Genomic DNA, 16,370 nt, shown 5'->3' with positions numbered 1-16,370 from the left:
ATATGCTCTTATCCGCATTCTAAGCATTGTCAGGAAGTACTTTTGAAGTATTCTACCTACAAAATTCTGGCACATTTCCTTGAGGAATCAGCTAATTTTAAACATATAAAACAGAGGTACAAAGCTAGACTGCATCCATAAAATGAGAACTAAAGGGGATTTTCTTAGGAAAAGTAAATATTAAAGAGTGAAAAGCTCTGTGTTACAAAAAAGAGCTTTTAAAAATATTAAGGTTTTCATCAAATCTTAGGATTACAATATATCAAACAAATATAACAAGTAATAACCTCTAAGTTAAAAGGTGCCCTTTAAGGGAAGCCAGAATATCAGTAAAGAATAATGCTGCCATATACCAAAGTGTTCCTTGAGCCAAAATAAATAGAAGGTGTGATAGGGAGGTCTTATATTTAAGAGGAAAATTAACTCAAAGATTCGAGAACATTAAGATTACTACTTAGAAACAAACAAACCTGGCTAAAACTTTGGAAATGGAAGTACTTTATCTCAGTAAAGACAGCCAAATGATAAAACTTGTGATAGTTACAACCACTTTCCCATGAAGCTACGTTAGTAAAATTTATTAATTCCAAAGGTAAGCAAAGTCTACTTAAAATTTTCTATAGCTACCATTAAAAAAATTTACTTACAAGTGATTTAAGAACACATGTAAGATCTACACATTAATTACTGCTCCATTCTTAGTAATACGAAATTAAAATGAAAACTTACAAATCCACACTGATTTAACAGTATCCCAGTACTACCCACAGAAGATATAGTACAAATACTGTCCAAATTACAAAATGTTAATTAATAGTAACACACACTGTAAAAGCTTTATAAAAGCTTAAAGTGCTAAAGGGAAAAAAAAAAAATAGGGACAACAGCTACCTCACAGGGCTCTTGTCTTTTCTGAATGGACTTTTGCTTCGGGAGCGTCGTCTGCTGCAAAGTTAAAAAGTTTCAGAAATTACCCAAACAAGTACACCACATCAGTTCCTTGAAAAACAATTTAAACAATTCAGAAGTATGTTTAAAAACCTTAATTTGATGCTATGAGGCAACCCAATCTTTCCTCGGATGGCACTGTTAAATTTTGGTCCGGAGCTAAAAAGGAAACACAAAATTACACTAGTTACAGGGTTAGGGTCTTGCTAAGATCGCGTTCATGCGCTCTCCAGCAAGTTTAACATTGTTCAGGCTGATTCTTTTCCACCTCAATTATGAAGAGGAAATAGAGACTTTTTCTCTTAATTATCCCAGGCAAACTGCTCTTATATTTATCCATCCTGGACCACTGAGAGGTGCCGAGACCAAAGGTTACAGCCTCAAGATTGTTAAGAATCTAAAAAATCTCACCCTCATTTTCAGTCTATAATTCTTTTTACACTATGAATACATTCCTGAGAAGAAAAAAAAAAAAGCAGAAGTGAAAATAAGTCACCCTGAACTTCCCTCACACCAGAATAACTGCAGTTAACAATTTGGTGTGTATTTTTGCAGATCCTTTCTCAGGAATACATTTGTATGCACGTACATATACAATATTCATACGTGTTTTCTTGTTTGAGGAATGTTTAAAAACAAGGAACTAATTCTTTAACATCATGAAAACTTCTTTTCCATATAACAGTTAAGTCTCAGAGACTGCATGAAAGAAGTTTATGTGTCATACTTTTCTTTGTGGCAAAATATTCCATAGTAAAGATGTGAAGAAAGTTATTATTTCAAAAAATGTTTTAGGAACTTGACATAATAAAAGCATGTTTTCGAAAATATTATAAAGGTAACTGTTATAACACAATTTTATTCTGAATCTTAAAAAGGCCCAATAGTTTCTGGATCTTTTATTCTGAAAGACCAAACTAACTTAAAGGGACAGGTCAGATGTCCTTTAGTGCTCATCCTACTATCCTTTTCAGGAAGGGTAACAAAACAAAACAGTGGTATGTGATCCACATTTGGACTTGTTTTCATGGACTCTATGCACACCTGCAACATCCAAGCAGTTCCAAATAAAGTTATATGTTAAATGGGTCCTTTGCCATTCAGACTAATAACCAGAATTAAGAGTATACATTTAATGGATAAATTAAAGATCACATGAAAACAAATGTGAGAACTAAATCACTTTGAAGTCAGACTAGGATTACAGGCTGACTTCAAGCTTTCATTACTCTAGATAAACCATATTCAGAATTTATTAAAGTAATCCTCCCCCATTTAATTCATTCTGGTAAAAATGAATATGGTAATTTTTGATAAATTGGACAAAAAAACAAAGTACTTTTTAATACAGCATCTGGAATTAAAGCAACATTGTGTCCTCTTTCAGCTCTTAAATTGTTTATGAGATAAGCAGCTAGGAAGAAAGTAGAAAACAAGGAGTTCAATCCTTTTTATTTTAAAGGTTAAAGACCCAGAATCAGGATCCAAAGTGTTAATAACTTTAATGGCTTCAAATAATACTAAAACATTTCATGAATAGCAGTTAATGTGGGTGCTTTATTTTCATTCTCTTCTCAATTCAACTCATTAAATTTATCTGTCAGTTATTACCTCCTTCTTAAAAGATGAGAAAGCTCAAGCTTGGAGTGTTAACTTGCACAAGTGAAAGAGCCAAATGTCTTATTGAGGTCTGTTTGTCTTTGAATTCCATCTCCAACCATTCAAGAGTGTTAATTTTAAAATAACTCCCACAGTTTACAACAGTATGTTCATTAAGAGGAAAGAACATCTTAAAGCACTAAGAATTGCTAGCTAGAAGCAATCCTTAAGAGTTGTAGGTAGGTTCCTTCCAAACTTTATTAATATAGTTTTTAAAATGACCGTAATAAAATATATTTCCAACTTGTTACATAACCACATTCAAATTTCCAGAGTAATTTCAAAGCATTTTTATCAGCGTCTTACTATTTTTAAAAACCTTAAATATAAATGTGATGAGCCCCAAGTTGATCATTATCAAGGAGCATACACCAAATTCACAAATGGTCTGTCATTTCAGCTGAAAACAGCCAGACAAGATTAACTACATATTTGACTAATTACATTTATAACTTATCTATTTGAGCTTTAAAATTTTTAATTTATGTTCAGTAAAAAAAATTTAAATAGCTCACACACCTTTAAGCTTTCAAATATTTGGTACTACAATATCAAGTTTTTTAAGCACTGCAGTGCTTTGGTCTAGTTTACATGGCATACAGTTAAAATATTTTAGATGGAGTAACAGAAAATCTGTATGCTTAGTAATACAAATGTTATGTACTGGTCCACATGCTGTATTTCTACTTTGCTAGACTTTTCAATGCCAATACCTCATCTAATGCTTTTTAACTAGTCGTAATGAAAAACAAAATTTTACAATGCAAATTTTCCAGGTTAAATTGTTTTATGTACACCCAGAGAATGACTCTAAAACCAAAATCACCGTAACTATAGTTACATACTAAGGACTTCTGTAGCGGCCTCTGAATCTGCGATCTCGACTTCTTGAGCGGCTTCGTCTCCTTTCTTTGCTTCTACTTCGCTTCCTTTCACGGCTTTTACTCTTTTTCCTTTCTCTATCTCTACTTCGTTTCCGTTCCTTACTTTTGCTTCTTTTACGTTCATGACTACGACTTCTGCTCTTGCTTTTTTTCCTCCTGAGAAGAAAAAAATTACTATTATCTTGCTAGCTTAAAATTACTTCCTTTTATGGTCAGAAATCTTTTTAAAAATTTATCTTGCTATTTTTACTACTATGATACATAATCATACTTATGGAAAAATAATTCCTAGGTAAGGTAAATAGCACCCCACCTTTGCCTTCTTTCTACTACTTAAAATCAGCAGACAGTGACAATCATTTGAGAGAGCAGGGACTACTAATGATCTCTCTTGAGTCAGTTACAGCTTTAACAAGGAAATGATTTATTGGGAGGAAGAAGATCAAAACTTGAACTCTTAAAGTGTGACCAACATAACTGGCCAACAAAGAGATTTACTGTAATCTACAAGATACAGTAATAAAATCAAATTTACAATAGAATGTTAACATTGAAGAAACAGTGGGTCATACACAAAAATTTACATAAAAATAAACTTAATTTCCCTTACATGAGCCAAATTTGACCCAATTTACATGTATGAATACGAGTATTTTATACTCTCAAAGGGCCATACAAGCATCAATATTTTGGTTTTCCTGGGAAAATTACAAGTAATGACAAAGGACGATAGAACTAATGCAATAAAACGCATTCTGATACATCTAGACTTTAATGTGATCTTTCTCAGATTTTTTTAAAAAATATAATTTATTGTCAAATTGGTTTCCATACAACACCCAGTGCTCATCCCAACAAGTGCCCTCCTCCCTGTTTTTCAGATATTTCCTATTAAAAGTTATAATGAGTACACCAGAAAATGGGGAGGATGTCATTTTACACAAGCCTGTGGGGTGCAATCAAAAACAAGGATCAACACCTTTATCAGTCTTTATAAAATCTCAAACTCTGAAAGGTAAAAAAGCCAGTCAGTCATATCTGTCATTTCTGTGTTCTTCACAGTATACCAACCATTCGTTTCATAATTAAATCTTACCATCTGTACCTCTGTGTCATCACCCAAATTTTAGAGGTGCCTTCAGATATTTCAATATAAACCGAAAGACATTTCAAAATAAACTTATTCCGCTAAAATGTCAATTTGTAGTGGCTAAAAGATCATTAAAACATTTTGACAACTCTACATCATTTGGAAAATTTAATTAAACTGTTTAGTCCTTATCAAAGCAAAGTTAGCACAAGAGCAATTGAAGTCTGCCTCAGAGAACCTGTAAGCAGGTCATCTTAGAGTGCATTGAAAATAGAAAATGAAGACACCCACCTTCTGGAATCTTGAAACCCACACTCCAATCACAAGGAGATGTAGAGCTTTCCAAGGAGGCAGAAACTTTGTCTAAAATTTCAAGATAATCCACCTGACTGTCAGAAATGTATATGCTAGGTAGCACATGACAGAAAATTAGGCTACACTCATTATTTATATAGAAGTCATCAAAGCAATGCCCAGAAGAGCAACAGATAACATTCCAACTCTGTTGCCTGAAACACCTGACCCTATGTCTTAGCCTTAAGAATTCTGTGAGATAGCTATAATCAGAAGTCCTACATATAATCCATCAGGGGACAAAGTAAAAAGTAACTCCATCCCCCACAAAAAGGACAAATAAAGTTTTGCTCTGCTCCTAGATGGCCCATAACAGAGAGGCAGCCAACCTCCCAATCTACCTCTTTTTTTAGGCCCCAAACTTCCTCTGCCAAAGGAAAGGACTGGTAAATTGGAGAGCTAACTTCAACTAAAAGTCTTCCTAGAACTTTTTACAGATGAGTTCCCACCCACATCTGAAGGCAACCCCAGACAGGTAAAAAGACAACAACATACTAAGACATTCAGAAGCACGATCCTCTTCATAAAAGCCCAGACAAAAATTTAAGAAAGCAGTATACTTCTCCATAACAAACTGCAGCTTGAAAGAACATTAAGTTAACTAAAGAAGGGTTATCATAATCCACACTAATAGTCAAATCCTGTTACAACTTAAAAGGGACTTTCCAAAGTCTTTAGTGGCAGTGGAATTTTGTACTGAACATCATTGAAGTAAATGGTCCACTGGGCTGGGCCTTTGGACTTTTTGGTTATATGGCCTCTGCTGTAAAGGTGTTTTGCTATAACTGGATTTGACCTCTTCCATGTAAGAAGATCTAAAATTTAAATGCAAAGTACTCTGGAAAATAAGAAAAAAAATAGAAAAGTCATTTATTCCAAAATTTATAGATAATCCACACACAGTAGCCAATATATTTCAACTGTGTCATTTTATTGTTATCCTTTGAGTAATTCCTAAAGAGCTTAACTGAATGGACACTGGTTCAGACTTTCCAAAAATGATTACACTAGTAATATTCCCACGAAGGCAAGCTCAGGCATACTTTGAGATCTTGCCAAACTCAGGGGTATAGTTCTTCAGAAGGTAGGCTAATTGATAACCAGTTTGTGTTAAACTTAGTTCTTTTTACTACTACCAGAATACAACTGACTGTACAGACTGAAAATCAGAACTATTTTTTAAAAGAAAACATTTACTAGTTACTAGTCAAGTCTCAATTTCTCAAAAAGTGCATTTTCTTACTACCTTAAAATTGCATCCCAATACTCAATTGCTTTTAAGACAACGAAGTTTTAGGATGAAAAATGCAACATGGCACTTTCCTTTGATTAACAGAACTTACACATAACACTAAAGCACAGAACACTGTACTTGTTCTATATCTCATCTAACCTTACATAGAAAATTTTTTTTCTAAATAACTTCCAAATTAATTTGAAAGATTAATTCCCTTTAGAAAAATGGGTGCAAAGTTTCTGATTGAACAAAAAAGCCATTTATTTAAGCAGCTTAAACGGAGACTGAGAAGTCTGACAGAAATAACTTCTACATTTAAAAAAATACTAGATGGTAGTTGGGCTATTTTAAGAAGACATTCCCTTAAATTGGCTATCCTATAGCCAATGAAAGAAAATTACCCATTCTTCTATTCAGTGTCAGAAAACTCTTTAGATAAAGGTCATAAACCATTAGTCATGGAGAGCTTAATACTAAATGTCCTGTGTAAGCTTGGTAGCCTTAATGAGCTTAGATGCAGGATAAAAATAAGTATAAACTGCAGACTGAGTTAGAAGCAAGGAGTGACAGCTGAGAATGGTTGAACAAAGAAAGTCTGTGCCCTAAAGTACATTGTTCTCATCCTGCTGGCACTCAGGATGAGATCCTTACCCACACCTAGATTAGATAATTTAAATTTACATGGATACTCCTTCCTAGTTTTCATTATGAATTGAAGAACTGTGAATTAGAGTCATTAATTAGGAAACTGACTTTAGTAAAAGGTCTAAAAGTAGGCAACATTAAACCACACAAAGGTTGGTTGATTGCCTCAAACTATAAAAATTCAAGACTAAACCCAGTATGATTAATTCCCAAAATCTGTTGTGATTAGTGAGGAACTATAACAGATCCTCCACCTAACTTTGTACCAAAATATAAGACATTTTCCACAAATTGCATTTTAATTCAATGCATTACTATATTACTTTAGAGGAAGTGTAAGAATAAAAAAAAAAAAAAAAAAAAGAACAAAGCCTACATAATCCAAACTAAGAATTTTCTCATCTATTTTGCAAAACTCTATCAACCTACCAAATAAGAATTGTTGTGAGGATGGTAAGGTAGTGTACTATGAAGCACTCTGAGCTCTTACTAGGATAAGAGCCAAAGAAATCAAATAAACAGCTATGTTATCACTTTTTCTTTACGTATTATGAGGTCATGTACGTTCACAAAATAGGCTACTAAAACAATTTAATGCTTGTAACATGACCAAGTGATGTTAAGAATGATTAATTTTAAAGCTGAAAGAAAACTCCAAAAACAGGATCAAACCTTATAAACTGGTTCTGCTTACAATTTTATTGAAACTTATCCTATACTATATTCTGCACTATGGAGCACTGAGTTCCTGTTATGGGTTACTCATTTAACCTAGTAACTTGTATAAACAAATAAAACTTTAAAAAAACTCCATTCTATTTAAGGCTTAAAGTTTAAAAAGCTTAAGATAACAAAAACCATGTAAGAAGCACCTAAGAAGTACTTAACTATGCTATAACGTTACTATAAAAAGGGCCTTTAAGCAGCAAGGAGCATAAATAATTCACAGCTCTGATTCCTTCAGTGGTGATTTAGAGCAAATATTTTCCATGGCCTGGTTATTTATTACCTTTTCTTCTTCCTAACCCATCTTCAGTAGATTGTAACAGTTTTATTGATAACACACACCAAAATATTAAGCCAAAGTTAATAAATTTAAGACAGAAGACAAGCTGTAATACAGGAACTCTTATCCAGATTGTCATGGACAGACTTGGAAGGGAAGGTGTCCAAAAGGTCCCTGACACTATATCCTGAAATCTAGGAAAAGAGTCCATAGTTTCATATCCTCAAATAGTTTCTTGTCCCAGAAGGTAAAGAACAACTTTTCTAAAAGAGACAAAAGCTTTTGAAGAGAACTTTTAGTTTGATGCTATAGCCACAGGAACACAACTTAAGATCTCAATCACATAAAGGTCCCCCCCCCCCACCCCAGGTCCCTTGTTATAACTTACTTTTTGCTACGTTCTTCATGGCCGTTAGCACTGCTCAACTTGTTCTCATCCTAAGCAGGGTTGATAGAAGAACATCATGAGGACGAAGTGGTAACATTTCAAGTTGTCAAAGGGTAAAGGGAATAGGAATAAGAAAATACAAAACAATTTTAAAACTAATTACTTGCTTATAATTTAACATGGAAGGCTATAAAAAAATTTAGATGGGTATGTGTTTAACCACTTTGTTGCTTACAATTAAGTCATCGTGATACAAAAATAAAAATGCATATTAACATGTTAAATTTTACTTTCTTATATAGTTAGATATTAAGTTATCCAGATTTACAGTGTTCAAGTGGTTAAATAGAATTTCTATAAAACATGAATGAAGTCCTGTTTTGAGTTTTATTCCATGTGCTATGGTCCCTTTGGTCAGTACCATGGCTCTATTTCTGCCTAAGCCCCAAGTGGCCATGCTAGCAGCCAGCCACTATCGATTTCCTGTGACCGATGCCATTCCTGAGATCTTCGCCCATTTCCGTTGGAGGGTTGGGACTGTAAGAGCTTGATGCCACCTCTGTCACACATCTCGCCCTGAAGCAAACAGGGATTCACACTGCTTTAGTAATGTTGACTCCCAAGAACCCAAGAAAGTCAATTAATAATCCACCAGTCCAGCCTAAACATTTCCTACTTCCATACCTGTTTACATGGAACTACATCCATGTTAAACTAAGACACAAGAATCTTAACATTAAAATAGAAAGTTCTTCAAGAGTCTAAGCATTATAAAACTACATACACCATTTAAAGCTAGAAAGAATTCATCCATATTGGTACCACATGGTCGTGCTATACAATCCAAAACAGATGTATTATTTTTAAAAGGTTTAGTGCAATGTTTATTTTCAAAGTTTGATCACATCAGTTATAGAAGTATAAGTCCTAACTTACAAAGCTTACAGTTTGTGACACCAGTGATAATGCATGCATACTGCTATTTTCACCACCAACTGGTGAAAGAATGAAAAGACACTTTACTTTTACTGTGATACTGAAATGGGTCAAAGACTATACTATTAGCCAAAATAATTCCTCTGTAGCTTTTAGTGTGAAATATTATGGCAGGGACTAATTAAAAGTAAAATATGGAGAACAGTAAAAACAGTCATCAAGTGACTTTAAGTTTGTGATACTGCCTCCTTTGCTTTAAAAAAAAATTTCTATTCAGGGATCCAAGAATTTTAGTAATTTTTAACTGAGCAGATCATCACCTGCCTGTTTCAATATTTACTATCACCAGTCATATATATATGTATATATATAGAAGAAAATTTAAATCTCACCCATTTCTTCTTGTAAAACTTATTTAAAGATTTGCTTGCCACAGACTGGTTATGCTTTGTTATTCTTGGACCCCTGCTATTTTCCCAAACCACTACATTCACCTTTTTGCTATACCAAACTGGAGCTGGTAATTCTTAGTTGAGTCATTTTACCTAGGGGACCACGGTACAGCGATAAGTCACTCAATTACTACCTTATGATTGACAGTTCACACTGGAATCAAAGGTGAATTCATGGGAGTAGAGGTGAGATATCGTTAGGCAAGTCTACAAAGAGAGATAGATGGGCATTTATTCATCACGCTGAAGTGAAACTACTGCACAATATTATTACATCAATAGCATATATTTACTTTTGTAAGTTACACGTAATGCATCTCTGATAAGGTAAATCAAGAGGGCTCCGGGGAGGTTAGTTTACATTTCAGCAGTAGTTTCGTGATAATGCTAAATTAAGAAATAAATAAACCTCACCGACATGTTTTTTCTCACCTTCTTGTAAGGAGCCTCAAGCATTGCTTCAATATCAATATCGTCTGCCATTTTCTCTAAACGCCTAGAAAATAAAGGTAATTCAGTGAGTAAACATTTTTCAATTCTGCCCTATTTCCTTCTTACACGACAAACTCCGAAACTTCAGAAAATACTTCAAAAACCCTGGAATAACCAAAGGGGATGCACTTTACCAGTCTTGGTAACTAAATCTGAAATGCCTCCAAGACTGAACAGACAGAAATACATTAAACGTACATTCAAAAAGCAGCCTACAATTAACTCCAAAAACAACGCGCGCGACTCGAGCGAGAGCGCCTCTTTCCGCGCAAAACCCGCGCTGCCATTTTAGGGGCAAAGGGAAACTCCCTCGGTTGGGAGGGGTTGTGTGCCATGGTAGCGTTCGGCTGGCGCCATGTTGGGAGGTCGCGGCCGCCCCAGGCCTCTAAGGGACCAAGTCTCTATCCGCCCTAGGCCTCTCTGGGGTCCCTGCCACCCAAAAACCCTGAAATCTACACGACCGGAAAATAAGGGCGCGGTCGCCGAAATGGAGCCGATTTCTCGAGAACCTGCCCCCCCACCAAGTCGTTAAACACCGACTAAGGAGTGCCCCTCAACCCAGACGAAAACTAAACCTCTGAAAAGCTCTGACAATACTCAGGCCCGCGACACCTCCTTACCTGTGCGGGCTTTCGGGCCCCTGGGGTGCTTGTATTCGGAAAGACGGGGGCTGCTGCTGTTGCTGCCGCCGCTGTTGCTACTGTTAAGCCGCTAGGCCCAGGCCGCGGTACCGCCCAGCCCGAATTTCGGGCTCCGAGGGCGGATAGGCCCGAGCGAATCTAAAAGAAACAATGGGATTAGAGGAGCCCGCGCGGAAGTGCAGGACGGCGGCTTCGGCAGCTCAGGATCCACCCCTGCGACAGCTTCGACAAGCTCTCTGAAATGGCGGCCGCTGCTTCCTCGTACTCACATCCACCAACACACATACACACACACAAACACACGGGGTCTCACAGAGCCCTCAGCACGGGCTCTCGCGAGAAGTTGCCCGTAGTTCCAGACCGTACCGGCCGAAATATCGCGAGATGTAAGCATGGCCCGAGCGACTATGGCCCAATCTCGCGCAATGATTGCGCCACAGATATTCCCATCCCCCACTCAGAGAGGAGCCTTTGACACCCCCTCTACACGGACGTTCGTATCTCGCGAGACCGCGCAAGTAGCTAGAGCAAAGACAGTTGGTACACTTCCTGTCAATCTTTTTAAAAATTGAACGCTAAGTGGAGCTCTGTGGTTGCCTCCTCCCCGTGGCGTCTCCTCAACAGTTATCTGAAGGTTTTTCTCTCAGAGCTGACTGCCTCTCCCCTCCCCCGGGCTTCCCACCCTGGTGTCTGTCAAGGTCGCCATAAGGCAATCTAGTCCATATGGCGATAGAATAAAACAAAAAGCGTCATGTATAGATCATCCGCCAAAGGTGAAGAAGTGAAAGGCACGTGAGAAGAAAGGCAAGAAGAGACCGTACAGGGGTAGGGGCTAGAGAGATATGGGTGTAGAATAAAAACTAGGTTTTTCCGGCATTTTGGAGTCAGTGGGCTAGACACTGCTAACAAAACACGCTTGGAAATAGTGGAGAAAGGCAATGAGGAGGTGAAAAAAATAAACTTCCTTTGGCAATGAATCAGCTTTCTGCTCGGGATTTTACAGTCTGGCCTTGTGTCGGGGTTGCTATTTCTTCAAAAAAAAAAAAAAAAAAAAAGTCCCCCATTCCCCTGGGACTCGACTCCTCGCCCCTCAAGCTCCCCAGATACCTGGCAGTTACAGTGTAAAAGCACCACTTGCTCTTTGGTCAACGCTGTGAAAAAGAAGGCAGCAGAGAGGTCGTTGGCTCTAAGGCTTCCTCCTCTAAGATAAAAATGTTTGAAAAAAATCGAGGCATTAGAAGCAAAAAATCTTACAGATAAGTCTATTAATAGATTAATAATCGAGGGTAAGATTTGACATGAGATAATTTGGTTCGTGTAGCTGCTCCAACACTGTATGACCTTGGACTTGGACAAGTAAGTTAATCTCTTAGAGCCTATCCTCCCATCTCCTCTTGTGAAGAAGGGGGTAGTAATAATTACTAGGCTAAGCTTCTTGAGACTGCCCTAGGCTGATAATGCTCACCAACTGAATTCCCCCAGGGGGACCCTCGATAAATGAGTGCAGACCTAGTGGGGCTATAGTGAGGATTACATGAGATAATGTCTATAATGTGCCTGGCAAATATTTCATCCTCAGAAAAGTGAACTTCTGTTACTGCTAAACAATTATTTGAAGGAAATGTAGGTGTAAAGGGGCTTTACATTTCTGGTTAACCTCCCACACAGGTGTTTCTCTTAGAGGATTAGTAGATTTTACATAGTAATATTCCCTTACTCCTTTTCCTGGTAATTCATATCCTCTTAATTTTTTGTGTTGAAAATCCCAAAACACTGAATCATAATATGTTCAAGCTAACAAAGTTAACTTTTGCTTTCTCTTTTCCCGTTTGGTTTTCATTATTGTGACTTGTTAATTGTGCAAATATCAAAGTATAAAGGTGGCTGGCCCCTTATTAATTTGTTCGTTTAGGAACATGACAGCACAAAATTTGACTTGAACCTCTAGACTTCTTTGGGAATAGGAAGGCTGTAAGCCTTCAGTCACTTGATTATTGAATGTTTCTTAAATTGTTTTCTGTTCAAGGATGACCAGAGAGAACCTGGAAATTTAGAGCACAAACACCAGCTGGAAAACTCAGTCTCTAAAACAAATATATTTTTTATGTTTTAAAAGAAGATATTCGAAACAAAATATGCTTTTCATGCATTTTGCAAAACCTTTCTCTGTCTGGCTCACTGACTTTCTGTGTAAATTAATTCCCCTTTCATCATTTTTCCCCCTTTCATCATTTTATTCTCGAGTCATTTGAAGCAGAAGGTCATTGGTTTAAATCATCACCACCATCGAGAATATTATTATGTTCTATAATGTATAAAGAGGAGTACACAATAGCCAAAAGCTTGGGATACAGGATGTAATAGATACTAATCTTAGAGAATTTTAAAATTCAAAAAATTATTTTGCTGATGTCAGATGTCAGGGTGCCTGGCTGGCTCTGTCTGTGGAGCATGTGACTCTTTTTTTTTTTTTTTTTATGTTTATTTATATTTGAGAAAGAGAGAAAGAGAGACAGAGCATGAGTGGGGAAGGGGCAGAGAGCAGGAAAGAGACACAGAATTTGAAACAGTCTCCAGGCTCTTAGCTGTCAGCACACAGCCCAACTTGGGGCCCGAACTTGGGACTAGCAAAATCATGACCTGAGCCTTAGTCGGATGCTTAACCAACAGCCACCTAGGCTCCCTCGACTGACCATGCGACTCTTGATCTCAGGATTGTGAGATCAAGCTCCATATTGGATATAGAGATTACTTGAAAGTAAAATCTTTTGGGTGCGTGGGAGATAGGCTAGATGGGTGAGGGGTAACTAAAGAGAGCACTTTTTATGATGAGCACTGAGCGTTGAATATAAGGGATGAATCATTGAATTCTACTCCTGAAACCAATATTGCACTATATGTTAACCAAAATTTAAATAAATAAATGAATACTAAAATATTTTTGTATTACATAAAATCTTTTAAAAAATAGATTTTGCCTGGACACCTGGCAGTTAAGCATTTGACTCTTGGTTTCAGCTCAGGTAATGATCTCATGGTTTGTGAGTTCTAGCTCCAAGTCAGGCTCCATGATGACAGTGCAGGTGCCACTTGGGATTCTCTCTCTCTCTCTTTCTCTGCCCCTCCCACACGCATGTGCCTGAGCAGCACAGTCTCTCTCCCTCTCTCAAAAGTAAATAAACATTAAAAGTATATATATTTTGCAATGTGAGTTTTTTGATGTCAGTGTATGACTTTTATGGACAGAAAATGCTATTTTTAGGGCGCCTGGGTGGCTCAGTCAGTTAAGTGTCCAACTTCAGCTCAGGGCATAATCTCACAGTTTGTGGGTGCAAGCCCCGCGTCCGGCTCTGTGCTGACAGCTCAGGGCCTGGAACCATGCTTCAGACTCTGTGTCTCCTTCTCTCTCTGCCCCTCCCCAACTCACAACTCTGTCTTTCTCTTTCTAAAAAATAAATAAATAAATTTTTAATGCTATTTTTGATATTTGCATTTTTTAAGTAAATAAAATCTTTTTTTTTTTGTAAGTAAAATCTTTTTAAAAAAATAACAAGTATAAGAGCGCCTGGGTGGCTCAGTCAGTTAAGCATCTGACTTTAGCTCAGATCATGATCTCAAGGTTCGTGAGTTCAAGCCCCGCATTGGGCTCTGTGATGACAGCTCAGAGCCTAGAGCCTGCTTTGGATTCTATGTCTCCCTCTCTCTCTCTCTCTGTTCCTCCCCCGCTTGCACTCTGTCTCTCTCTCAAAAATAAATAAAGATTAAAAAAAATTTTTTTTTGATAACAAGTATAGTCAGTCTTAGTTTCTTAAAATTTTCTGGCATTAGGGAATCTACACCTGAAATCATTGTTGCACTATGTGCTAACTAATTTGGATGTAAATTTAAAAAATAAGATTAAAAATAGTATCCAAGAAAATTTTCTTTTTCTTAAAATTTTCTAATGTAGTCTCCTATACCTTTCCCATTAAAATCATAAGTCTCAACTCAATTACTCAATTACACATATTTAATTAGAATCTTAAATATGCAAAATTCTCTTAAACATTACAACTTAATTATACATACAAAGTATCCCTGGGGTGCCTGGGTGGCTCAGTCTGTTCAGCATTTGATTTTGGCTCAGGTCATGATCTCACTGTTCGTGGGATCAAGCCCCATGTTGAGCCCCAAATCCGGCTCCAAGCTGAAAACACAGCCTGCTTGGGATTCTCTCTCTCCCCTCTCTGCCCCACCCCCATCCACACATACACTCTTTCTAAATAAATAAATAAACTTAAAATTTTTAAGAATGGTTCAAAGTATCTCAAAACAACATAAATGTTTTAAGACATTATATATATATTTAAATTTAAACCTCTCTTTGTAAAAACACACCCATAAGAGAAGATTTTATTATCTCAAAAAACTTGAGATTGACATCCCAAAAGAATTCATACACTATCTCAGAAGACCAAGGTTCCTTTTTGGCCAGAGTTTTTGACCTGGACCAAAGACTGTGGTTGCATAACCTGCCTGATAGATTCCGGCAATATTCTTGAGCCACTGACAGGCATAATGAACCTTTTTGTTTTCTTTCCCAAGTCATTATGACATCAAGAATCTCAAGGCTCTTCATATAGATAGAAATAATTTTGCCACCCCTATGATTTTGCCTGATTTGGGTATATGAAACTATCAATCCTTCCCCTTAGTACTTTGTTATCTAATCAATTTACTGATTGAATTTGGCATTTGTTTCAAAGATTTGTCTGTCTACTGGCCATAATGTCAGGGACATTTTAGTGACATATCCTAAAGGAATGTTCATCAGCTTGAGAATGATTAGTCCTTCAAAGAAGAGATTTTTCAGGGGTACATTACTAACCATGTATTTCAGGTTGATGCCATGTACTCTCATAATAATCTTGCTTGGTATCACCAACAAAGAATCCTGTTCCTCAAACTTAAGATACAGTTTCTTAAGATCCTGTGTAAACTAGATAAGGAAGCAACAATCAATGTTTTTGCCAGAGTTTAATATTTGGTCACAAAAATACAGTGTTTTAAACTCCCATAGTTAAGGAAATCAAGAACATTAAGAGGCACTCATGAATAAGATGACAATACAGCCCATCTGTCCATCCCACGGGCAACAGGATTTCCCAAAACACTATTTTACCTTGAAAATAAAAATGAAAATATTCAATACACTATAACAAAATAGAATTTAGAACATTCTTTTGGAGTTTTATCAGTGAAATATGCCATTTACTGATTGATTCAATAAATATTTAGAACTCCAGTGCCTGGGTGGCTCACTCAGTTAAGTGTCCAACTTCAGCTCAAGTCATGGTCTCACTATTGATGATTTCGAGCCCTGCATCAGGCTCTGTGCTGACACTTCAGAGCCTGGAGCCTGTTTCAGATTCTGTGTCTCCTTCCTGCTCTCTGCCCCTCCCCCACTCACACTCTGTCTCTGTCTCTGTCTCTCTCTCAAAAATAAATAAACCTTAAAAAAATTTTTTTAGGGGCGCCTGGGTGGCGCAGTAGGTTAAGCGTCCGACTTCAGCCAGGTCACGATCTCGCGGTCCGTGAGTTCGAGCCCCGTGTCGGGCTCTGGGCTGATGGCTCGGAGCCTGGAGCCTGTTACCGATTC

General features: G+C 37.0%; 1 protein-coding gene across 10 annotated transcripts in view; it reads right to left on the bottom strand.

Annotated features, from left to right (window-relative positions):
- Positions 1–11,050, bottom strand: part of RBM39 (RNA binding motif protein 39) — a 30,243-nt gene extending 19,193 nt beyond the window's left edge. For 2 of the 10 annotated variants that reach the window (XM_049650892.1, XM_049650897.1), the window contains exons 1-5: positions 10,712–11,048; positions 10,032–10,095; positions 8,212–8,261; positions 3,453–3,647; positions 892–945 (exon numbers count right to left, since the gene is read on the bottom strand). In XM_049650892.1, the coding sequence (XP_049506849.1) occupies positions 892–945; positions 3,453–3,647; positions 8,212–8,261; positions 10,032–10,082 (350 nt within the window). In that variant the 5' untranslated portion in view covers positions 10,083–10,095; positions 10,712–11,048. Of the gene's footprint in view, positions 1–891; positions 946–1,041; positions 1,108–3,452; positions 3,667–8,207; positions 9,807–10,031; positions 10,096–10,711 lie in introns of those variants that run through there. The other 8 variants (XM_049650894.1, XM_049650895.1, XM_049650893.1 and 5 more) reach the window with 8 other exon arrangements.
- Positions 11,051–16,370: the final 5,320 nt, after the last annotated feature.

This window comes from Panthera uncia (genome assembly GCF_023721935.1).
Source record: "Panthera uncia isolate 11264 chromosome A3 unlocalized genomic scaffold, Puncia_PCG_1.0 HiC_scaffold_11, whole genome shotgun sequence".
Taxonomy (NCBI): domain Eukaryota; kingdom Metazoa; phylum Chordata; class Mammalia; order Carnivora; family Felidae; genus Panthera; species Panthera uncia.
The sequence above is the reverse complement of the archived record's forward strand: the minus strand, read 5'-3'. Positions and strand labels throughout refer to the sequence as shown.